Source organism: Alligator sinensis, unplaced genomic scaffold, assembly GCF_000455745.1.
Source record: "Alligator sinensis unplaced genomic scaffold, ASM45574v1 scaffold178_1, whole genome shotgun sequence".
Taxonomy (NCBI): Eukaryota; Metazoa; Chordata; order Crocodylia; family Alligatoridae; genus Alligator; species Alligator sinensis.
In genome coordinates, this window is record NW_005842031.1 from 223,437 (window position 1) to 247,794 (window position 24,358).

General features: G+C 40.9%; 1 protein-coding gene across 5 annotated transcripts in view; it reads right to left on the minus strand.

The window, feature by feature from the left end:
- MARK1 (microtubule affinity regulating kinase 1) overlaps positions 1 to 24,358 on the minus strand; it is a 135,888-nt gene that overhangs the window by 20,243 nt on the left and 91,287 nt on the right. For all 5 annotated transcript variants that reach the window (XM_006022339.3, XM_006022337.3, XM_006022338.3 and 2 more), the window contains 7 exons: positions 19,079 to 19,315; positions 18,877 to 18,996; positions 11,923 to 12,022; positions 11,205 to 11,317; positions 8,528 to 8,681; positions 7,083 to 7,276; positions 4,799 to 4,899 (listed from right to left, as the gene is read on the minus strand). In XM_006022339.3, coding sequence (XP_006022401.1) covers positions 4,799 to 4,899; positions 7,083 to 7,276; positions 8,528 to 8,681; positions 11,205 to 11,317; positions 11,923 to 12,022; positions 18,877 to 18,996; positions 19,079 to 19,315 — 1,019 coding nt within the window. The remainder of the gene's footprint in view (positions 1 to 4,798; positions 4,900 to 7,082; positions 7,277 to 8,527; positions 8,682 to 11,204; positions 11,318 to 11,922; positions 12,023 to 18,876; positions 18,997 to 19,078; positions 19,316 to 24,358) is intronic.

Consider the following 24,358-nt stretch of genomic DNA (forward strand, 5'->3'; position numbering starts at 1 on the left):
AGTATGAGGCAGTGGCCTAGTCCAGTGCTTTTCTTCAAGGGAAACCTGTGGCTATGGTAAGAAGTACTATAAGCACACTCGGAACCATGATCATTTTTGGAGTAAAAGAGGACACTTTGTTTAATTGTTCCAACAAACCTGAAACAAGGGATGGTTCTATGGATCAGAGCCTGAGCTAGGGGGGCTGATAGATTCAACAGAGCCAGAGAAAGTAGCAAAGTCTATAGCCTCAAATGGCTCAAGTCACCCAGTTACATGAAATAAAGTGATGCCACTGAAGACATCATCACTAACGGAGAAAATAGTACCACAGGAGACCGCACTGGCAGGCCACATCTTGGCAGAGTGGTAATGTTAGTGTACATGTTCTCAGTGCCACATCAGAAGTCTGTGGCAATGTGCTGAATCCATGAAAACAAGGTGATAGAGTAGGCATAAAAGAATGGCTTGGATATTTATCCTTGCACACTGAAGAGGGTGACTTGCGAGGAGGAAGCATCAGCACCAGTACTTCAACACTGGAATATTTCTGCACTGCTTTGGGATCCCCATGAGGCCTCAGATTTGGAGCAAGAAAGACAAAGGGGAGGTGAATGCATCTTTTGGAAAGTATTTAGGGATGGGGATTTCCCTCTGGCAGCATCTCTGTGTCCGTTTTCTGGTGCCAGCAATGAAGACTGTCTTTTCAAAATGGCACTTCGCCGTTGAAAGGTCTGAATTCCACATAGTACTAAACTCTGGGGTCAGAGAACAATCCCATCAATTTACACAGGAGGAAAACCTAGAGTCTGGTCTTGTGCTTCTTTTGGGATCAAACTTGCGGATAATAAGGGATACAAAACTGTTCAAAAACAGGAGCACAATTTATTATCCCTGACTGTGGGACATATATAGTGCTATTGCAGGAGGGACACAGCTTAAATCCAAGTGATCTAGGGCAACCTACCTTGACAGTCAAGTGAGGGGGAAAAATGAAGCTTCATTCAGTTGGAGAAGCTACTTGATGCAACCCAAGGGAACCTCACATCTCACTAAGTGGTGGAGACCAAGAGAAATGGTGGAAAGAGGATGAACTGAAGAAAGCTCCAAAACAGCAGGGAAAAAGCAGATTCTGAGTGCCACTGTAGAGCAAAAACATTTACTAAACCAAATTACAAAAGCCCTGTCTCAAGCCCAGATGATCAAGAGGAATTGAGGGACAGGAAGCATATGTTGCCATTCATGTAGGAGTTCAGACCACAAGGACAAGCAAAATATATGTCCACTGTAAAAGGTACTGCTAGGGTAAAAATCTCTCAGAGCCCGAGTGCTTATGGCGTAAGTATAATACAATACATATATGTACAAACAATTAAAAGGATAAATGAGATTATTAAGTTTACCAGTTTCCAAGTCATATTAAGGCACTTGTTATACTTCTTTTTATGGGATTATTTTAAGCTTTTTATTGCAAAATGCTTTACTGAAACTTAAGCAACACAAAGTTGCATTTATTTCTGGATCCTCACTATATGTGGAATAACTTAATGGTGCAGCAAGAAGCTCTCTGACAACCATGTGCAGTAACAACCACACTTAAGATAGTGGTTTTCAAACTGTGTTCAGTAGTAGGAATGGAAATCTCCAATAGGTCATCAGGGATTCTACAAAGTCTGCGAGTAATGGAAGACTGGGCCATGTTACCCCATATGGCTCATGGAGCCAGGGGCAGGGCAGAAGAAATTATATGGAAAGGTTCTGTGACTTCAGGAAGTTTGAAAACCACTCCGGGGGGGTGGGGGGGGGTTCTAAAAAACCCAAACACTGCAGCACATCAGAAAGCTTGGCTGCTATGCTGGATCGACGCCAGAAAATCAAGTGCAAGCAGGCAATTTTACAACTTCATTAAAAAAAAAACCCAAAAACCACACACAAAATACCTGAACATAAGAATTTTCAATTGACTTTTGAAATTGAAGCTAAACTTTAAAAAGCACATAACCTAGCTAGAGGGACTTCTCCAGGGGGATGCCATGTTGCAGGGAGAGTTTTAAAGTTTTCACACAACTCCCACAAGAATCCTGCAGTGTCCCATGGGACCACAAGTTTTAAAGATGACATTATAGGTCCGAAAAGAAAACATTTTTTCCTAGAACAGAGGTAGCGATGGTTTTGTCATTTAGGACACCTAGGGTACTACCCCACTCCAAAATTGTACGATAAAATTAAATCAGAGAGAGAACGTTTCCACTACTGCAATACGCAACATTCACCACTGTTAAACTGAACTAGCCAAGTCATGAAATAGACCGTTATAGGCATCTGTGCCAGCACCGAGACTTCTGCTTAGCTGATGTTATGGCTGTCTAACTGGTGGCCTCCAGGCTGCATGCCCCTGCCCTAGTGGGCGAGGCAGCATGGTGCAGTGCAGCCCATGGTGCCAGGGGAGCCAGCAGCCCAGAGCACCTACGCAGTGTGGTGCTACAGGGGAGCCTGCAGGGAACTGGAGATGAGGTGGGATTGCAGCAGCGTGGTGATGTGCTCACCCATTGTACACAGAAAGGGAGTTGGGGGAAGTGGGTAGGAGTGGTGAGAGTACTCACTCATGGAATGTGCAGGCTGGGGGACGGTGGGAGCATAGCCCAATGGTACTGCCCTTGATGTGTGCAGGCCAGGGCGCATGTGGCCTCTGGCTACTTTGAAGTTGGACCGGCCTGGTTTATGTGGTACAGACAGAACTACTGCAGACTTCAAGTGTTCTAATTAACGTAAATTAAAATACTCCACATTTTAACTCAGGGTGCCTCTGGAAGACTTAGGACATAACTTCTGGTTAAAAAAATTGTAAAGTCATCAAAACCAAACTATCATGTGTTCAAGAATCCTCAAACTCTACATATAAAAGATTTAGTTTTACCAAAGCATGATGAAATCTATTCATAATGAAGCAGAAACCAAGTCCCAAAGCAATATATGATTTCTAGAAGAAAGCCAATAGATAAAAGCTTTTAGTTCCATTACAAGCTTGTGGCAGGATATGTGTTCAACTACACTAAACAAACTAAGCTATAATACACTATGTATTTTGGAGTGTAGCACTGTATTACAACTCAATTGATATCTATAAGAAAGTCAAGAAAAAGAGAGAAACAACCATATGAATATTTATTTCAGTCATTAAAAGAACCAGACAAAAACCTAGCCACTTCATCACAGACAATATTTTACAATTGTCAAATTTCCAACATATTGTACTTGTATTATTTAATGTTATTTTTAGAAAGCGTACTAATCAAAATGTTGTGTACTTAGAAAGTTATGATATACTAAATATTTTAAAGTTAAAACTAGATAATGTTTTTACTCTTAAAACATCACCTGTCAGTAACCAGAAAAACAATTCTCCTCTTGAAATTAATGCCTATACAATGCTCTATCCATTTTTTCTTGAAAAGTTCATAATTGTACTTGTAAACCATTCTGAAATGGCAACAAGTTTTAGGCTGCTTTTGAATCATTCCACAATTATCAAAAATAATTTAGCAAGGCTTTATATTTTTCCCTCCATGTTTGACTCACAAACATAGCTCACAATCCTATATTTTAGGAAATTAGAGAAAATACAGAGTGTTTTGTTCAATTTATTGAGCAAAATATAGTTAAGTGATGGTAACCAAAATGCAATTAGTTTAACCAGCTGCCCTTCATTTTCTGATCTTTGCAGTTCTTAGCCTTCAGATTATTTTAGGATAACATATAGATGCATATAGGTTGGTGATTCTCAAACTTTTTAGACTTAAGGTACTATGATTTATCCAAATTTAGTGGCAACCCATTTCCCAGGAAATGCAGGCAGGGCCAAAAGAAAGCAGCTGCAACCAGCAGGGGGTGTTCCTGGCTGCATTAGGTTTATCAGACTTCTGTTCAGGAAACCCCCATGAGTGTACCCCTTGTACTGTACTGATACTTAACATTTCAGTCAAACATATCTATGTTTACTTGAAGCAGCATGGTAATTTTTTTTATTAATGCATTAATATAGAGTGGCTCTCAACCAGGGGATGAACTTAATGTAGGCAGGAGTGTCTCCTACTGGCACAGCCACTTCCCTGTGCGGGGCCTTATGCACCTCCTGGAAACAGAGGAACATAGGACAATGTCAAGTGGCAGTGGCACCCCTGAAAAGATCTTGTGGCTCCCCAGGGATTTATTGAAAAAAAATTGTTCACATAACAAGAGTTTAATTAATGTATAAAGATTTTCTTTAACCCCCGCCCCCCCACCTCACCAAAACCCCCAAAATAACAATATATTTAATCCACAGTAATATTCACATCTATCAGATACAATAAAGAACTAGAATCCACTGAAGGATTTTCTGGGCGAAGTTAAGTAAACATGAGATCCATAGCTCTACGTCAGCTACAGAGTTAAATCTTATTCAATAGTTGCTATGTAACAATTAAAAAAACCCAAATCAAAACAAGTCTTACACTTTCAGAGCCATCGTTTGACTCTAGAGTATTTTTGTCCATTTAGGCTGCAAGTTCCTCTGTCCTCGCTACAGTGATGGAGGCTACTCCTGATAATTAAATAGCTTGGGATAGAAATAAGTAAAAAAAGAAACACTGACTTTGCCATAAACCTAATCACAATATAAAAACATTCAGAGGGTTTTGCAGATGACAAGACACTTACAACTGTATGCAAGGTTTGATTCACTACACAATACAGAGTGTTTTGTACTGTAACCAAATTGGTAAAATGTTTATTTTTCTCCTCTGATGTAACTTAGCACAAATGCTAAAATGTTGCCTACCTGTTGTCTTTCCCATTCTGTATTGCTGAATAACGATCTGTAGATCGTTCACAAACGTAGGTGTTTCTTCTTGTCATCCCGCCAACTGGAAAAACATTGTTCTGGAAAGGAGGATAGAAGAGGAAAAATAGAAACAATTCATCAAAATTATATGGGTATTATCAAGGTATAAGAAAATGCAAACATATCAGACAAATGAAAACATATTTAACGCCGTGGCAAGTTACACTCCCAACTGTTTATGAAAAAGACATTAACTAACCTTTTGACATAAAAAAAGTTACCTTACCATCTATCCATTTCTAATCCTGTCATTACCACACTATCTACGGATAAAAACATGGACTAAGAGCACTGAAGAAAAGCATGGAAAATAAAATAAAAAAGAATGGGAAAGTGAAGTTAATGCTTTATTAACATCCAGTTCCTAAGGATGGCAAAAAAGGTATATAGGTTCCAATCCTGCTAGGAATGTGAACTATGATATCCCTGTAAGGTCTCAATGAGGTCTGCAGGACTATTTGGGCATCCTGGTATGCTATCCAGTTCTGATCCTAATTTTTTCCCCCCTTTGCTGAAAGGAGATTTTTGCATTACTCAGCCTTGGTATTATGTTGAAATTAGGAATTACCATGTGGAATTGAAGTGTATTTTGTGAGAAAGTACAGCGATGAATGCCAAATAAGTTTGTGTGTTAAAATGGTGAAGGTCACAGAGAACTATTTTTTGATAGTCTGTCCTTACCTATAACCTGATGATGTATTTCTTGCCACCATGTTATTTAAAAAATTGGCTCATTCTCTCTGCCCTGCCTTCTGCTTTACTCATCTATGCCAAGTTAGTTAGAAATTAATGTTAACATAACAAGTTATAAGAAAAAGTAGGAGTTTTTCCATAAGAAATGCTTGGTCGAGCTGAAGTACAACTGCAACATCATATGGTACTATCTTAAGTTAGCTCCTCATGAAGTCTCTCTCACAAATGCCCTACAAATAGTAACAGATCCATACTGTACAATCATAGTACCTAATAGCAAGTATATGAATTTTTTCACTCTCCCTCATAAAGATACTCAATTTAATTAGTTCTAAGTAAAGAAATACTTTGGATATATTAGCTTCTAACACTCACCAGCATAATCAGCTTTTGGGTGATAGTTTTGAGGAGGCACCAACAGACTGATTATCTAATATAATCTCATCTCACAGGACTCAGTCCAATCACACATCCACTGAGCCCTAACTTCAAGTCCCACCAGGGAGAAGTTTTTAAATAAGAGAAAAATAGTTTTGAGGCAGCTGTGATCTACTGCAGATGCTATTAGAGTAGAAGTAGTCTTTAAATGTAGTAGATTTAAACACGTTTTGCTTACAGAGAGAGTTTTTTTTAGCAGGAACATGAATTCCACCCTAATAATCCAAAAGAAGCCACAGTGAAATTCCAAAGAAAAGTGAAAATTTCTACAGAGTGCATCTTGTTGGATTTTTTTTGGCCTGAACTGCGCAAATGCTTCTATCTTCATATTTGACAACATATATCTTATCTTGACAAAGAGGTTTGATTCTTATAACTTGTGAGACCTGCATACTCTAAAATAGCTCTTCCAAGTTCCTGGGTATTTTGTTGTAGCCGTGTTGGTCTAAGGACACAGGCACAGAAGGTTCTTTGACTAGACTGTGATATCTTTTATTAGACAAACCCGAGTAGTTGGAAAAAAAGTTCTTGGCAAGCTTTCAGGCACAGTCACCTTTCTTCAGGCACAGAGAGTCTCTGCTGGTCTGAAACTCATTCCTTGGACTCTCAGAGCACCAGAGACTCCCTGTGCCCGAAGAAGGGTGACTAAGCCCAAAAGCTTGCCAAGAACTTTTTTCCAACTACTCAGTTGGTCTAATAAAAGTTATCACATCTACTCAAAGAACCTTGTCTTCCAAGTTCATGCTTTAATTAGGCATCCTGTATCCCTATTCAAGTAGCAAGAAATGTTTTAAGTGTATGCACTGAACATCCACAATGCTGTTCAATCAAGCCTGGCATCATGTTAGGTTAGAGCATTACTGAAAGTATAAAAGGAAAACACACTTCTGGAAGCAGACTTGAAGCTTTTTTTTTTTTTTTTTTTTTAAAGATAATTATAGCATAGCTTCCTATCGATATACCAAAATAAGCTATTAGAATATATGGTTAACAGAATATTCACTAATATAAGGAGGGTATATATGGAATATGCCCTATACACAACAGATTTTATCCCAGCAACGCTTGAAAAAACCACCCACATACTCACACTTGGAACAGTAGTTGATTTCTTTCTTTCTGGACCTACAAGTGGACTTGCAGCCATTTCTCCTTTGGATCCAACCGTAGTGCTGCTTAGTTTACGAGATGCATCCTTATCCCAGTCCTCTTTCTGTTCGCTCTCCACACTGTTTGCCTGAGCCCTTTTAGTATATGATACAGCAGGAGGAATTGAAGGACCAACTGTCAAACGAAAAGAATATGAATACTATCTAGAAACTACCTTTGCATGTTTCTCAGTCAATATAGGCTGAAGTACAATTCTCTGATAACCAACTCTGAATGACTAAGGCAATGACTGGTGCGCACACTGTTACGGAAGCTAAAACAACAACAAAAGAAGTGCTTTACTGGAAGAAGCAAAGCATTAGTTTGACCTGGCTCCACAGCACCTGTATAGATCAGGCATTTCAGCAGGGCTTTTGGGTGCTTTTATCTAATGCTGATTCAATCAGCATTAGATAAAAGCACCAAAAAAGCCCCACTATAGCACCCAATCTATCTGGGTAAGCCAGGTCCAACTAATGCAATGCCTCTTCTGGGCGTGTGCTGGGCTCAGCATGGGAACACACCAAGTTCAAAGTAAAGTGCCGTTTTATGTTTTTTTAACATATGTAAGCAGCCATTAGTTTTAAAATGTATCTGCCTCTTCATTACACTTTATGTTTTCACATTTGTAAGTTCATCATAGACTTCCTGCTTCATACTGGTACTGAACTTTTAGTTTAAAACTAGTATTTAAATTAGTTTAATCATTAATAAAATTGTTAAAAAACAAGCAAAGAAAATGGAATGTCAAGCTAATGAATGGGAAATTGTTTCCTATTTTTAATATTTTATTTTTAAAAGACTTTTCCCTATCTTCTCTTTAGCAAATGAGCAACAACAGTTTTCCCTTTTCAACTCAATTTTTAAATATTTTGGGGAAAAGCTGTCGTACTCCACCAACATAAATAAAACTAATTTATATCAGCTAAAGATCTGTCCTTAAGTACCGGCCACTTATAGGGGAAATGACCTAGCAAGGAAGAAAAGGAGAAATGAAAGATTTGTTCAAGGACTTAATTCAAACATTGTGTGTGTGTGTGTGTGTGTGTGTGTGTGTGTGTGTATTATATCTATCTATACACACACATACATGCGTGTGTGTGCACATGTGCGTGTGTACACACATGCATATATAGTAATTATTATGCAAATATAATTATTTATATACACACACAAATTGGTTATAAAAAGTAAGGTCAAAGGGATTAATTTGTTAAACTGGCCCTCCTTTATCACTGAAGCATTTATACAAATAAAAAGCATTATGGGGTGGCATGATGAAGCATAAAACAAATGCACAGAAAAATGGACCTGCCAGGATCACAAAACACTGCACACCAACTTAAATTGTACATGTTAATTTACTTGTTTGAATATCATTCCCACCATGATCACTGAATCGCCGTTGTTTCTGATTACTTGATATACTCCGTTGGACTTTCAGGTGAGCGGGAGACTGCACAGAGCTGTTGTTGAGGTCGCTGCTAGGTCGAGACCGTTGACTCAGGTTACTACTGGACAAGGACTCACTTCCTTCAAACTAGAAACATAAAAAAGCAGGGGTTTTCAGATAACACAGAGCCGGGTGGGGAGGTGGGGGGCAACCGCATGCTGAGTGGGGTGTGGAAGTGGCCGCACACAGAGCAGCAGTGGCACAGGGTGGTGGCAGCTGCACGCAGAGCAGGGGGTGGGGGTGGCGGTGGTTGTATGCGGAGTGGCAGCAGCACAGGGTGGTGGGTGGCAGTAGCAGCTGCTGCATGCGAGCTTTCCCCCACAACTCCCTGGTCGCATCTGGCAGGCGAGCCCGAAATTCCAGTTGATGGAATTTCTGGTTAGTTAAATGCCAGATAGCAGAAATTTTACTGTAAATATAATTTACAGAAATAAATTCAAACCTAACACTGTATTTACTTCCATGCCACATGCACCTTTTCCCCCTAAAAAAAAAATCAGCCCTCCAAAACTGAGGTGGGTGTCTTAGGCAAGAGAGTTTATTTTTCTTTGCTGGAACAGAGGGAGGAATAGAAATATGCAGACACTTTGCTCTAATGGCAGCTAAGATGGCTGTCATTTCTCCCTGGCCCCAGCAAGCAGAAAGTGTGGAGTTCGATGTTAACCCTCTCACAACCACTAAAGAATTTGCAGTAGCCACTGGCTAAGTGCTGTAGCTGGTGCCTGAAGTCACAATTGAACTGGTTCAGGGCATGCAAGCTGCTGCATGCAGCCTGTAGTATCTTGATGAGATTTTTGGTATGGAAACAAGCCTTTATGATTCACAGGAACTCGTATACAGAATTATTTGCAAAAAAGTAGTAACTGTTGTTACTGCCCTTTAAGGGCTTGGGGCCTAGCTTTGTTGCTGCCCTACCACACCAGAAATTTCTTGCTGCTTCCCCCAGACTATCTTCTAGATTGCCACTCTTCCTAGCCACTTCTATTTCCAGGAGGACTGACTTTTCCTAAGTCACACAGTAGGTTGCGACTCAGGGGGGGCAGAAATTCTGCCTTCTGCCTTTCAAAATCCAAGGTGCACGTTTTAATTGAGAGTGTGGTATGCAAGAAAATATGGAATATGCTACCTAGCCTTATGTAAAGTGATAAATGAGAGCACCCTTAGAACAGAATACTCATCTCACTGTAAACAGATGAGCATGTGTTAGAATTCTGCACTAGGGACAAAGGGAGATTGAGAAGGGAGATAAGATGCGACTGGGTTCTCCTCCAAGTTCCACATATGCTCACCTTATCTACACTCTTTTGATCCCTGGTCCAGCATTCATGTGGCATCATAAATAGAATAAAAACTAGGCAAGCCCCAAAGTATTAGCTAATTTACAAAAATTTAAGCATTATGTCTTATGTCTAATCAATTGCCGTTCTGAAATACTGGCTATGCAAGCCAAGCATGGGTCAGTTTCTTTGGTTCTGCATTGCTTTAGAAGCAAGAGGGAAAGCAAAGGAACACAATTATATTAATACACAACTACTCAAGCTGAACAGGATTCATCTCCTTCAAAGTGAATTTTTCAGACAGTTTTGTTTGTAATTTTTTTAAATGAGGTCTGTCAGGAGTAGACTCAAAGCCCACTGAAGTCATGAAGACTCCAGGCTTTCAACAGACTTTGTATCAGAACCTCAGTAAACCCTTTCACAGTAAGAAAGAATATCTAGATCACTCTCATTCCCTCGATTTTTAATTTACATAATAAGTAGTGTTGCCTACAGTTAAATTTGAAAGCAAGTGCTGGGGCACTTTCCAAAACTGCCAGAAGAACTCAAATCCTGAGCTTTGGTGTCATTGCTTTTATCTTCCTTGACCTTTTCTCTAAACACCATTAAACTTAATACCAGGACATTTTACTTGTTAGCTAACTACATTTAATCGAGGTCAGAGAAGAATGGTCAGGACAGGGGTTCCCAACGGTGCAGAGGACGGGACAGACGTGGAGGATAGGGAGGCAGTTGGCTGCCAGGCCATGGCTCCAGCAGCCAGCAGTCACATGTGTGCGGGGCTAAAGCTGGGTGGTGGAGCAGCCAGCTCTGTGCACCTTGTTCCACTGCCATGGCTGCACCTGGCGAGGTGCTGCTTGTGCACCAGGTACCGGGCCTGCACCAGGCCGGGCAGGACCCCCCAGCCCTGCTCACAGCTGTGGGTGGGGAAATGGCCAGGGCGGAGGGCAGGGAGGCAGCTCTGCTGCTTGCTCCTGGGCAAGGCAGCAGAGTCCCTTCTTCCTGGGCAACCCCAGCTGGGTCCCCTCAGGCCACTGCCTGTGCAGCCCCCTCCCCTGCAGGGTCCCTTGGTGCCCCAACCTGATCCGATCCTCACAACCCTGCCCCCAAACCCCGTAAAAATTAAATTTAAATATGTAAATTAGAACGTTTGTTGGTCTGCAGTATAAAAGGGTTGGGAATCAATAGGCTAGGACATTAAAGAACCATCATCTCTCCCAAGCTAATTTTAAGAGTCTTGTGCAAGGCATAAAAAAGAAAAAAAACCTCAATTTTATTTAATCCAATGAGACTTAGAATTCTAATTGGCAGATATATAGTAGATAACACTTACTTCTGCTGGTTTTCTACCTAGAAGCAGGTAGGTAGCCATGACTTCATCGTACTTTTGGTTTACTAAAGATTCATGGATCTCCTCTCTCGAAAAGCCCATGGTGACCATTATGTCTGAACGTTAAAAAAAAAACAAAACGACAATTTATTCTTGGCAGGAATAATGTTCAAAATTAATCTGCAATTTGCAATGAATATAGAAAACCTAAAATAAGTAACTGATGATTTTAAAACTCAAATGAGCCTACATTTCATTTATTGTTCAATGTTAAAATAGCTGCAGCTTCATTGGTAGTATTAGAGTGATGTCAGACCCACGATGGTCCTGGAAGTATGCAAGAGGAAAGGATTTTCGTGGGTGATCTCTTTTATTGGACAAACTGCATGGCTGAAAGACACTTAAACAAGGTTTTGAATGTAATGTATCCTTCTTCAGGTCTTGCCCACAAAAATCTTTGCTTCTCTTACACAGCTTCGTTTTTTACAGTACCACTATTCTCTTGAAAACTTTTACCATGTATTCAATTAATTAAATATGTATATACTTTGGGACAGAACAAGGTAAAATATCTATAAGGAAGGTCACTATAAAAATAAGTTCTTCGTTTAAATAAATAGCAGATACATTTCACTTATATAATAAGGTTTTATGCCAGTCTTCAGAAAATTAAAGTAATTTTTTGCAAGGTAATATTTTATCCTTTACTTCCACACAATACCTATTCTTTTGGTGTCATTAAAATCTGGTTCAGGCTCAGTATATGGCTTTAATTCTTCCTCCTCATGGCCCACATTCATCCACCGATCCTTCATAATTTGCTAAGAAATGAAACAAACCTCAGTTAAATAATTCAATTATTTATTCAAACTGGACTTGATCCAAATCCCACTAGAGTAAATCACTTCAATGGAAGCTTGATTGATCCCAGTTTAGAAAATACGTTTCTTGGTTCCAGCATCAACCAACACAAATCTATGCATGTGAGAGGCAGAAACAAATGCTTGGCCAGCAAGCTAGCCATGCATTACAAAAACATTAAGTTAAAAGGTGTGACAGGATTCAATCCACAATCCCAACAATTGTGCCTCCTGCCATGCTGCACATGCATGGCAGTACATGTGATTTTGGGATAGGGGATCAGACCCCAGTTGTGCCCTACTTGCCAGTACAGGGGGAGCTGGTCAGAGATCATAATCCCAGGCTCCCTCTACACTGGTAAACATTTGTGCTAGACAATCAGCTAATTGTTGTCTGCCTCTGAGGATCCACCAGGCTGGTGCAAGACTCTACAGCCAGCTGCTGATCAGTGGCTGGCAGGGACTGCACTGGGTCCATTTGAGCCCTGGTACAGTCCATCCAGGTACACGTTCATTTTCAGGTGAGATTTAAACCAGCAACAAAAATTACTACACTTTTTATGTGCAAAACACTCTGTGGACGGTTTTGCTTTCTGTTAAGCCATTTAACTGCCTGGATGTCTGGCCATGCTACACTTTAAGATGTGATTGACCAGTTAATCATGTCTTAAGTGTAATATTTTCCAGGGGCATCAGTAGCATGCAAAATTTGTAAAGTAGCTTGAAATATCTTTTTATTATGTGGTTGTAGAGTATCCAGCTACAACTGGATTCTGGACCATAAGCAGGGCTCCTTGCTACTATGCTAATAAACTTTTCGAAAGAACTATCCTGGCACATGTCCAGGAAGGGTCAGCAGGGGAGGTTATACTCAGGGGCAACCAGCATGGGTTCATTAGGGGTAGGTCTTGTCAAACCAACCTGGTGGCCTTCTACCACCAGGCCACCAAGTCCTTGGATGCAGGTGTCGCAGTGGATATAGTCTTTCTGGACTTCAGGAAGGTCTTCAACACGGTCTCTCACCCCATTCTCAGTAAGAAACTAGGAGACAGTGGTGTTGCTCCCTATCAGATGGGTCACTAACTGGCTGGAGGGCCGCACCCAGAGGGTGGTGGTGGACGGGTCTTATTCGACCTGGAGGGATGCGGGACTGGGGTCCCCCAGGGCTCGGTCCTCAGGCCCGCACTATTCAACATCTTCATCAGTGACTTGGGCGAGGGGGTAGAAAGCACCCTGTTCAAGTTTGCAGAGGACACTAAGATGTGGGGGGGAAGTGGGTACGCTAGTAGGAAGGAATAGGCTGCAAGTGGATCTAGACAGCTTACAGGGGTGGGCCGAAGAGAACAGGATGGGGTTCAACATTGGCAAATGCAGGGTAATGCACCTGCGGAGGAAGAACCAGCAGCACACCTACAGGCTGGGGAACTCCCTTCTTGCCAGTGTTGAGACAGAAAAGGACCTTTGAGTCATCATTGATGCCACAATGAACATGGGCCGACAGTGTGGGGACACAGTCAGGAAGGCCAACCATACCTTGTCGTGCATCCACAGATGCATCTCAAGCAGGTCCAAGGAGGTGATCCTCCCCCCTCTATGCGACACTGGTCAGGCCACAGGTGGAGTACTGCGTCCAGTTCTGGGCGCCACACTTCAGGAGGGATGTGGCCAATATGGAGAGGGTCCAAAGGAGGGCCAGCCGCATGATCAGGGGTCAGCAGGGCAGACCCTACGAGGAAAGGCTGAGGGACCTGAACCTGTTCAGCCTCCAAAAGAGAAGGTGAAGAGGGGATCTAATGGCAGTCTATAAACTAGTCAAGGGGGACCAGCAGGCACTGGGAGAGTCCCTGTTCCCCCGAGCAATCCCAGGAGTTACAAGAAACAACGGACACAAGCTAGCGGAGGGTAGTTTCAGGCTAGACATTAGGAAGCGCTATTTCACTGTCTGGGTGGCTAGGACCTGGAACCAACTTACAAAAGAAGTGGTGCTGGCTCCTACCCTGGGGGTCTTTAAAAGGAGGCTGGACGAACATCTGGCCGTGGTCGTTTGACCCCAGTATTCTTTCCTGCCATGGCAGGGGGTCGGACTAGATGATCTCCTCAGGTCCCTTCCAACCCTACCAACTATGAAACTATGAAACTTGAACACAATCTGATTGCTGGATAGAAAGGCATGAGTTGTCTTTTTACGTGATTACCATAATAATAACTTAAACATCTAACAGTAATAGTTGTAAGTTTTAGCTCCCTGACTCTGGGTGGAAACTAGATGGCTAACTATGTTGTTTCTATTGGTATAATATCCTATAACTTTACACAGGCACGTTACGTTGGTTGAGATACTAGCCTGCTTGTCTTTAAGGCAAAAATTTAAACATTTAAAAGGTGGGCTCAGGGCAGTAATAGTGGAAACAGAAGAGTAAAAAACACATTCCCTAAGCAGAGTGCCGTAGCAAGCAGGGGGAGGGGCGAGCGGGGCAACCACCCTGGGTGCTGAAGCAAAGGGGCACCAACAGGCGCTGCCTAGCCAGGGTGGGATGTGGAACAGAGCTGCGAGCAGCTCATTTGGCAGGGACGCAGGGATGGAGAAGTGCACTCCTGGGCAAGCATGGAGGGGGGCATGTGCCCCCCTGGATCTGTGCGTGGGGCAACAGTGGACTGCTGCTGCGGGCTTTGCCCTGAGCACCAAACTTCGTCCCAATGGCACTGGCTGAGCAGGCTGATTAAAATACAGGATTAAATAACCTGCCGCATATTAAAAATAAATCTATTTAAAATTATGACAACCTATATTAAAGGCCCAGGTATGCTACAGTATTAAAATAATTTAAATACTATTTAAGCACTATATGTCAATGTTATAAAGGAAGTCAAACCACAGAACTGGGGGAAGTCACTGATTAACCACCTGCAGGTGCAGGAGACACTAATTTTCTTCATTTCAGTTACTTCAATTTAAATCGGTTCAATAACTAATTCAACGATGAAAAACTGATTAGGAGCTGGAAAAGCATGAATTCTTGTTTTCCTCTTTTAACCTATGAGCAAAAACTTGCAATAAGACTGAAATCAATTAGCTATAGCATCCTGAAAGATATTAGTATAATTAGGGCAGGGTGAGGGGGGCATCCCCATCCTAGGTACTAGCTATTAGGGGGCTCCAGTAACCCCTTTTACCCCCCTGGGCAAAACCTTGCCATAACAGAAAAAAAGGGGTAGGAATCCTTTAATTTGGCACTAGTGAAATGCAAAAGGAATAAGAAAGCAAACTGCTTCTACTGACAGCCACTATTCTTTAGACAACAGAAACCAGCTTCTCCCCCACTCCTAGTACCATCTTTCAGCAATATGCTTACAATACTACAACTCCTGATGCAGTTCCCTTAGCTTTGTCCCTTCTTCTCCTGTCTGGATTTATGCATAAAAAGTCCATTTTTAGTTCTTCACCTTTCAAAGATGTTTTACTTTAATATAGTTGTATATTCTTAGTCTCCCACTATTAAACATATTACCTCAGAGGCTTTACCTTGTTGCTGTTTGTAGTGAAATCAGCTAATTATAGATGAGACCAGCTAATTATCTGTAGTGAGATCAACTAATTATAGGAAATAACCTTGGTTAGGATACTTAAAAAGCTGATCATCAACGCAAAACATATTTCAACTGACAGTGCACAAGTTAATTTTGTCTACTGTTCTGGAAAAATCATCTTTTGTTAATGTTTTGCCTTGGTTTGAGACTCCACCATCTCAAAAAATAATAATTGTCTTTTTCTCTGCATCTGTAACTCTGCCCTGTTCCACTTTCCTTTCTTATTTTACTTCATTGTTGTTGGGTTGTTTTTTTTTTGTAATGTCCTGCTTCACCCCTTTTAAATTAACACATTTAATTTTGAATGTTGTTAGTTTCAAAAAGGAGATTGAAGTACTTTCAGGTATTTACCTGCCCTTAAATCTATCAAATCTCTCTTATCTGTACAACTTCTGACGCAGTTCTCTTAGCTTTGTCCCTCCCTTTGCTGTTTGACATGCTTTGCAATCACAGTTTCAGACTTCTAATGTGTTTCTATCTTTCCTGCAACTATGTAAAAAGCCTAAACCAGAGCTCTCAACTCTTTTAGACTCGAGGTACTCCTTGGGAAGTGCCAGCTTAAGTTTTCCCTTGTTGTTTTTTTTGACAAGAGAATAATAATAGAACAATTCTCTAGCTGCAAAGAATTGAGAAAGACCACAATACATGTGAATATTTTTGACAGTATAGATTACTATTTATCTCTGGGTTTATCTTGTGAATCATATTTCCACACTGAACAGTACTAACATTGCATGGCACCCCACAGCATCTTGAAAATACCTCAAAGCACCCCACAGTACTACAGCACTCTGGTTGAGAATCACTGGCTTACACAAACTTCGTAAAATGTAACTGATCCAGTTTAGGATTAAAGTACTATTTAAAAGATGTTTCTCTGGTTCCAGTGTTGCTGTAATTGTGAGTTGTAAACATCCCTTTGGATGATCTGGGAGACAGCATGAAGGAGAGCTCTACTGAGCAGTGCAAGAGCAGGCTGTGATAGAGCACAGCTCAGAAACAATAAGTCATTAACTAAGAGAACAAAGTAGATTCAACAGAAGACTTTCAAAAGCTCAAACATATATATATTTTTCACACATACACTTCCAAAACCCTTATAAATACACATACTGGTGGAAATATGCATTTAAAAGCAAGTGTCCCATAGTCACATATACCTAAAGGGAAAGAAGCAGAATCACTTAACCTATACCTTTTACATCAAATACTTCATAACCTATTAGTAAAAAAACCCATTTATGACAGCTCTCCTCCTCCAATGAGAAGATGGATTATTTCCTAATATTTCATTTCAAATCTGCCTCAGACCCTTGATTCTTCAAAACATGTATTTACTTTTTTACTTCACTGTTTTACCTATTTGGCAACAACTAATATGCTAAGCTCCAGTGATGCTACCATTAACACCACCCCACAGTAACAAAGAAGCATTTCAAAGACCAAATTTAGATGATTATCATATCTATAGTGAGAAGCCAAGTTTGGCCTCCGGGTTTTAAAGAACCGGTATTCCCAAGTGTGAACCTGTTAAACGTTTATAAAGATGACCTAATTTCTGAACATAAACTCATAAATGGAAACCTGGAAAGAAGCCAATCACTCTGAAACCAATCCTTCAGTTTCTTCCACTAAGCTCTTATACCACATTCTTCAGGCAGAAATATCTAGATGTAATTTATTACAAGCAACAAACAAGTTACACACCATTACTTGCCCCATAACCTGTTGAACGTAATTATTCTGAAATGAAAAATACTTTTTTTAACAAGTCAAAAAGTAAAACCAACTTGAAAGAAAGTTATGCACAGAACAGCTCCCTATGAAAATGCATCCTAGATTGTACTGAGTACATGCCAGAAAGCACAAGTCACCACACTAGAAAGACAAAGAAGCTTAAATAGGATTTATTCTTTAGAACAGTATCCACTACTATGAACACACACATTTGAAAATGAAAAAAGTTCATGGGTGACTAATACAGATTGTATCTCTAGAACTATTTTATCATTGACTTTTTTCATTGCTAATTGTTGGCCTATTTGCTAGTAACAATCCTATTTTCAATAGTCTCTCTTTGTTGCAGAGCTCCAAAAGCAAATCAAAAACATATTTGAAACCTGTGGCATGAATCTCTATGCAAATCAAACATGAAGTCTAAACATGGGTTGGCAGCCTAGGGCACACAGGCTATTTTATCTACCCTGCAGAACAAGGGGGTGGAGGGGGCATCCAAGGCATTTTGTCAGCATGGGCTTTGCCTGGGCAGCAGAGAGCAGAAATGCCAGGGCGGGGGGTGGGTGCAGACAGGATGTGACGACTGCAGGTCTGGCACCAGAGCAGGCCAGATTGGTAGCAGCATGCGCTCAAAAATAAACTCCGTTCAAAGCAGCTGTCCGCTGCAAAAATGCTGCCAAGCTCCGGTATAGCGCGTCAAGTCAGTGCTTCAGCCATTTGAGAAGTACTTTATTATTATTATTTTTATTTTTTTACTTTTTAAAAATTCAGTTGCCTGAATAAATTATTCCCTTTAAGGCACCTGACTGAACAGGCAAATTACTTTTCTTGGGAAACAACTGGTAATCTGGCAGATGCTTTAAAAGCAAATCCACATGACAATGCTACTTCTCATTTTCACTAGCTGAAAGAGCACAGAATTAGCTAAACTCTCAGGTAACTAGAAATAAATTACTGCCAAGTAAAAATTCAGAGGAAACAAAATTAAGAAAAAATAGCCAATAACTTTTGAGTTTGCCAGTCTAATGGCTCTTAATATTTATGTTTATAATGCCAGACGAATGAAAACTCATTTCCTCTCCTAGACAAAGCTACTAAAATGGCCCCTACCCTCTTAAGGCTGGAAGTTACGGCATGGCAAGAGTTCTCATGGTGTTGCTTTGCACTGGTCTGGGTGCTTGGGTGTTCTCAAAATAAATTTGTTACAAAGAGAAGCTAACTACAACCCCGTTTGATACTTCCCCACCTTTGAACCAATGCCAAAAATTGATCACCCAAAAATGAAGAAAAAGACTTCTTTATCTCTTGCCTTTTCCCCATATTTAACTGCACTGCTCTACTGCTTTACCTGCCTGAGAATTTGAGGCCTCTAATAAGTAAATAGTATCTTTTCTTTTTCTTTAGGAAGGAAACTCCCACTTTTTATTCCAGATTTAAAGCATCTTAACAGTTCTGCAGTTCACTTCTTAAACAAAGATGAAACTACTTACTTCCAAACTGCCTCGTTTTATTGGATTCAAGACTAGTAGTTTTTTAAGTAGATTTTCACAGTCTGTGGACATATAGAATGGAATACGGTATTTCCCTCTTAATACTCGCTCCCTCAGTTCCTTAAAAAAAGAAAAAGAAAAATGTATTACTGACAATGAAAAATTAGAGAGTATACATGCAGATTTCAAATGTTAACTGTACCTTTAAATTCTGACCATCAAATGGCAATGATCCACTGACTAGCGTGTAAAGAATGACTCCAAGGCTCCACACATCCACCTCTGGGCCATCATATTTCTTTCCCTGAAAAAGTTCAGGAGCGGCATAGGGAGGACTTCCACAAAACGTGTCCAGTTTATTACCAACTGTAAATTCATTACTAAAACCAAAGTCTGCAATTTTAATGTTCATGTCTGAATCAAGTAGAAGGTTTTCTGCCTGAGAAAAATATTGAAAGAAAAACATGGGCAATTAATATAAGATGCAGACACAACATATCACTTGACAGAAAGAAGAAAGGTTACATTTTCTAAAATACATGATGCTATTTTTATTTTTTTTTTGAGAATAAAAGGAACAAATTCCTCTGGAAAGGAGAGTTCCTGTACAAAATATGTGGTACCCGATTCAAAAGGTCAGAAGTACAAAAACAGTAAAATTCTAAAGATTCACAGTACATACTATATTTACTGCCAGGTGTAAAAATAGACAAAAGTTAAAATTGGCTACCTATGTCCAAAAGGTAACTAGTGTTGTTTCAGGTTCAGTTTACAATTAGAAATCTAAGCACCAGACTTGTAAATACTAGATTTTCCAGAACAAATGCTCAGCTCTAAACATACTCACTCAGCCATTTGTTTCCAAACAGGACAATTTGAGCGCCTGTACATTTTACTGTGTTTGCAGTGGGGTGAACACTGGAAAGAAGGGAAATTCTAGATACTACAGAGTAGATCTTCTCTGTTTTGCTCTGACAATAGATATTCAAATGTACTTTTTATCTCTCATGTCAGTATCCTTTGCCAAAGATTCATCCCTGCAACTGTTATAGAGTATTCTTTAACAGCAACTAAAATCTCAGATGAAGTTGCAGCATTTAAGTAGTGTATAATCCCATGGCACAACACATAATGAGTGCTATAAAAGTTTAATCAGCTTGAATAAGGAAGAGTAGCATAACTCAGTAACTGTAAAGCCATGGTCAAATATGCAGGTCAAACCTAAAACAAATTGTAGAAAATTGTTTTACCGTTATCTTTTGAGTGCGTCAAACAATTCAAATTAATCTAAAAGTTTTTGCAAGTAAAATTGTTCAGAAATCTTTTGATGACAATTTCTTTCCCCTTGTAAAACTAGGTACTGAGTTAAATAAATGCAACCATATAGGGCTCAAAGAAAGACAAATGTAAAATTACAGAGAACTGCTAAAATGAATTTCAAACAAACCTGCGCCCAAAAAAAAAATTCAGTGGATGTACTGAAGTTTCATATTTTGGAAATTTACGCAGCTTCATTTGAAGTGTGGAATCCTATTGGGAAGCTGGAAATCTTCTATTTGAAGCGCCCAAATCTAGCCCTGGAATACTGCAAGACTGTAAAGCTAGAACAAAGTTTAATCTTCCAGCAGCAAGTACTTTGGTCTTAAGCCTCATTCAGATGCAATTTTGGAGGAAATTAATCTCTGGAAAACTGATTTAAAGTGGGGGCAGTTTCCATTAGAATGGTTATTCAAAATGTTAGGATACACCTGAGAATATGAGCAGGTAAGGGTGTCAAAAAGAGAAGATAAACATATCACATGCTGCAATTTCACATACATATGCATGATATTAATATGCTGAATATATACTTCTACATGGACAAGATGCATTTGACAAAAGTAAAATTTGAGGTAGGTCATATGCTCATGGGCTAGGGACAGACATTCAAAAAACCTGAGCCTGAATTGATTCAATCTTTGCAGGTTAGTCTACCCTGGCTAGACTGAATCAGTTTACAATTGCAAAGACATACCAAAAATGCAGGCATATGCCTGCAGTGGCTCAGGCTAGAAGTCAGGGGGCGCTAGACCAGCTCTCCATTCCCTAACACAATGCTGAGTTAAGGGGGCCGTGGACAGGCCCTGGCAGGACACTCTGATTAGGGAGGGGTTTCCCCCCTCCACCCTTCTGACCAGCCCAGCAGGGAAATGATAATTCAGTGTTTATCACACCATCAAAAAAACAACAGAGGGACATTACCAGCTACCTGTTGATGATCTCCATGTCCTGTCTGCCACAGCATGGACTATAGCCAGCATGTGGTCTGCTAGCTAATGCTGAGAAGTGTCTGTGTTAGGCAGAGGGGACAGGGGATCCCTCCTTAGCAGGCAGTGTGGAGGGGAGGTGGGGACCAGGGGGAAGCCAGGCAGATGCCTGAAGTCTCTGCCAAGCTCCAGCCAAGGAGCAAAGGGGAGAGGCTAGTTTTGGTGTGGACCAGAGAGCATGGGTATCTGGTGCCTCTTGAATCACTGAATCAGAAGGGCACATGCCCCCCTCCCCATCCCCGCAACACCAGTCAGCAACCCGGGGGGGGCGGGGGGGTGTCTCCCAGCATCCGATCATATGGCCGATTTCACTCACTGTAAAAAGCAGCCATGCCACTTCCGGAACTCCTGCGGCTACTTCCAGAAGCAGCATGGCCACTATTGCTGGTGGCCTCGCTCCCTGGCTGCTGCTCGCAGGGGGAGTACTGGTGCTCCTGCCTACCCCCCTGCCCGCCGGCGAAATGGGGAGCACAGCCAGACAGGGGGTGCACTGGCACCCCCATGTACCCCGTGTGTGTCGTTCCTGCCAGTGAGCCCCACCCAGCCTAGAGAGCATGCCTGGATGCTGGGAGAGTCTAGTTTAAAACCTTAAACCAGCAAGGGGTCTGGGACAGACATTGCATAAACTAGTTTGACCCAAATCAGTTAAGTCTGATACTACATTCAACGAGGTTTATCTTAAACTGGTCTCAGCCATTTTCAATCTGGTTTATGTGAACTGAACATCTGTTCTGTTACAGGTTTAAGCCGGTTTCTGATCACTTAAACTGGTTTGTGTGTAATGTCTATCCTTAGCCATGAAGACTGAGAGATAAACAAACAGTAATAGACTATTAGTGAAATGGAATGTCTTAAGCAGAATACCGGGGTACTGTATAGCATTGATAGCAAGCAGACACTAAAGCTTCTCCTCCAACTGAAAATGAAGGGGCATTTTCTATCTATGAGGAATAAGACAAAGCGTGGCTAAAACTGGTCAAAAGGGAATGATTTGTTTTCTTCAGCTGTTGACCCCCAAAGCTTTGATTGGCATTGCTCCTGAAGAAACTTCTTTTGAGATCCAAGAGAAACAGAGAAACAGGCAGTTAGGAGATGAGGAGTTAAGCCAGGTGAGTTTTCCCACAGCCACCTGTTCATTTTGGATAGAAAATACTGCTTCACCAGTGAAGGCCCAGGGAAAGACAGACTAAAACTGGAAGTTGATACAGGTGGCTTTACCTTCTCAGCCGTGGCACAAGTCTGACACAGCAGAAATGGCAAGAGAAAACGGGTTTACTTTCTGTGGAGGGGGAAGGGCATCCTGGGACACCAAGTAACGCTTAAAACTAGGTCTGAGAACAACCGGTGAAAAAAGCCCAGAACTCAAGTTAAAAGACAATAAAAACAACAACTGTACACAACAGCAACCTACACATAAGGCTGGAATCTGGTGGGAAAACTGCAACAGGGTGATAAGGGACACAAGTGAGGGTAACAGACCATCTGCCAAATCTCTATGCTGCTGTCAGGAGTATGGGGCATAAATAGGAAGAATTATCAGTCTCATATGAGCAACCAAAATGACATACCTAAATGACAGGACTAAAACATTGGTAAAGCAAGCTATAACTTGTTTGAGAACAACAGGCAGGCAAATAAAATGGGTGTTATACCATGTAGCAAGAATTGTATTACTCTGAAGTTCAAGAGGAAAGAATAGATTTGCTGAGTGTTTTTCATGTGAAGATAAAAGGGAAAAAGAAAATGTTGATATCATGGATCACGTACTCACAAATGGGAGGTGAATAAGATATTTGTTGAGCAACAAAGCAGAAGCGTCCAAAAGTCAACTTGATGAGAATAGGAGATTTTAAATTACCTGAATATCTACTGGAAAAGCAACACAGCAGACCATAAACAGCTCAGTAAATTATTGTAATACACTGGGGCATATTTTTTTCATTTCAGGGCATGGGGAAGGAAAGCTACTAGGTTTCATAATACATTAGAGGTAAAAGGAAGACTAAAAAGTTGATTACTTAACTCAGGAGTGAGAGCAAATTATAGATAATGCAGAAAAGATTCAATGCCTTCTTTGCTTCACTCTTCATGCTTCTAAAATGTGTGTGGTTGACAGACAACAATCTGAGGGAGGTTGTAAGCAATTTGGAACACAGGATAAGAAATAAAAATAACTGATAAATTGGAGAAGTGGTCTGAAATAAACCTGATGAAATTCAATAAAATGCCAAATATATAAACGAGAACTCAAGTGTGCAAATCTAAATTTGGCACTGGTTAAGGCCACATAGAAAAGAATCTGAGAGTAACTATGGATCAAGAACTAAGGAGGAGTCAACTATATTGTTGTTGCAGAGTAAGGCTAAACCTCATTCTGAGATGTATTAAGAGAGAGCTGCATCTATGACAATGGAGGCAATTTCTCTACTCAAGTTGGTATTGGTGAAGTCTCATCTGGAATAATGTACACCGAGTTGAGAGAATCAAGAGAGAGCAAGAAGAATAAGAGGTTTACAAAACATGATTATGAGGAAAGGTTGAATGACTTGGATTTGTTCAGCCTAGAAAAGACAAGACAGAGGGGACATGATAATATTGGAATGTGTTGTAAGTTATTATAACTAGGATAGTGACCGATTGTTCTCAATGTCCAATGAAGGAAGGAAAAGTAGAAATCTACCCAAGCTACAGCAAAATATTTAGCTTGGCTATGAGGGGAAAACTTATCAACTCTTAGGGCAGTTTAACATGTTACCAAGAGATGTTATGGAATCTCTTTCACTGGAGGTTTTAAGAATAGGTTAAACAAATCTCTGTCAGACATGGTGTAAGTCTACTTGATCTGGCATCACTGCAGGGGACTGGATTAAATTAGGGTGCTCAACCTCCAGCCTGTGGGCCATATATGGCTCACGGAGCCATTGGTATCCAGCCTGAGGGGCTCCCCACAGATTGGGAAATTTGATGGCAGGGAAGCAGTGACAATAAATACAGCCATCCTCTCCCACTGCTCAATTCCCAAATCCTATGCAGCAGGTTGGGGCCAGGTCATGTCCCCACCCCTGCAGCTGGATGAGGCCAGGACATGCCCTTTCCTCCACAGGGCTGGGCTGGGGCTGGCTCAAGCCTTCCCTCTCCCCACCCTCCTGCTGCGCCTGGTCAAGCCCTCTTCCCCC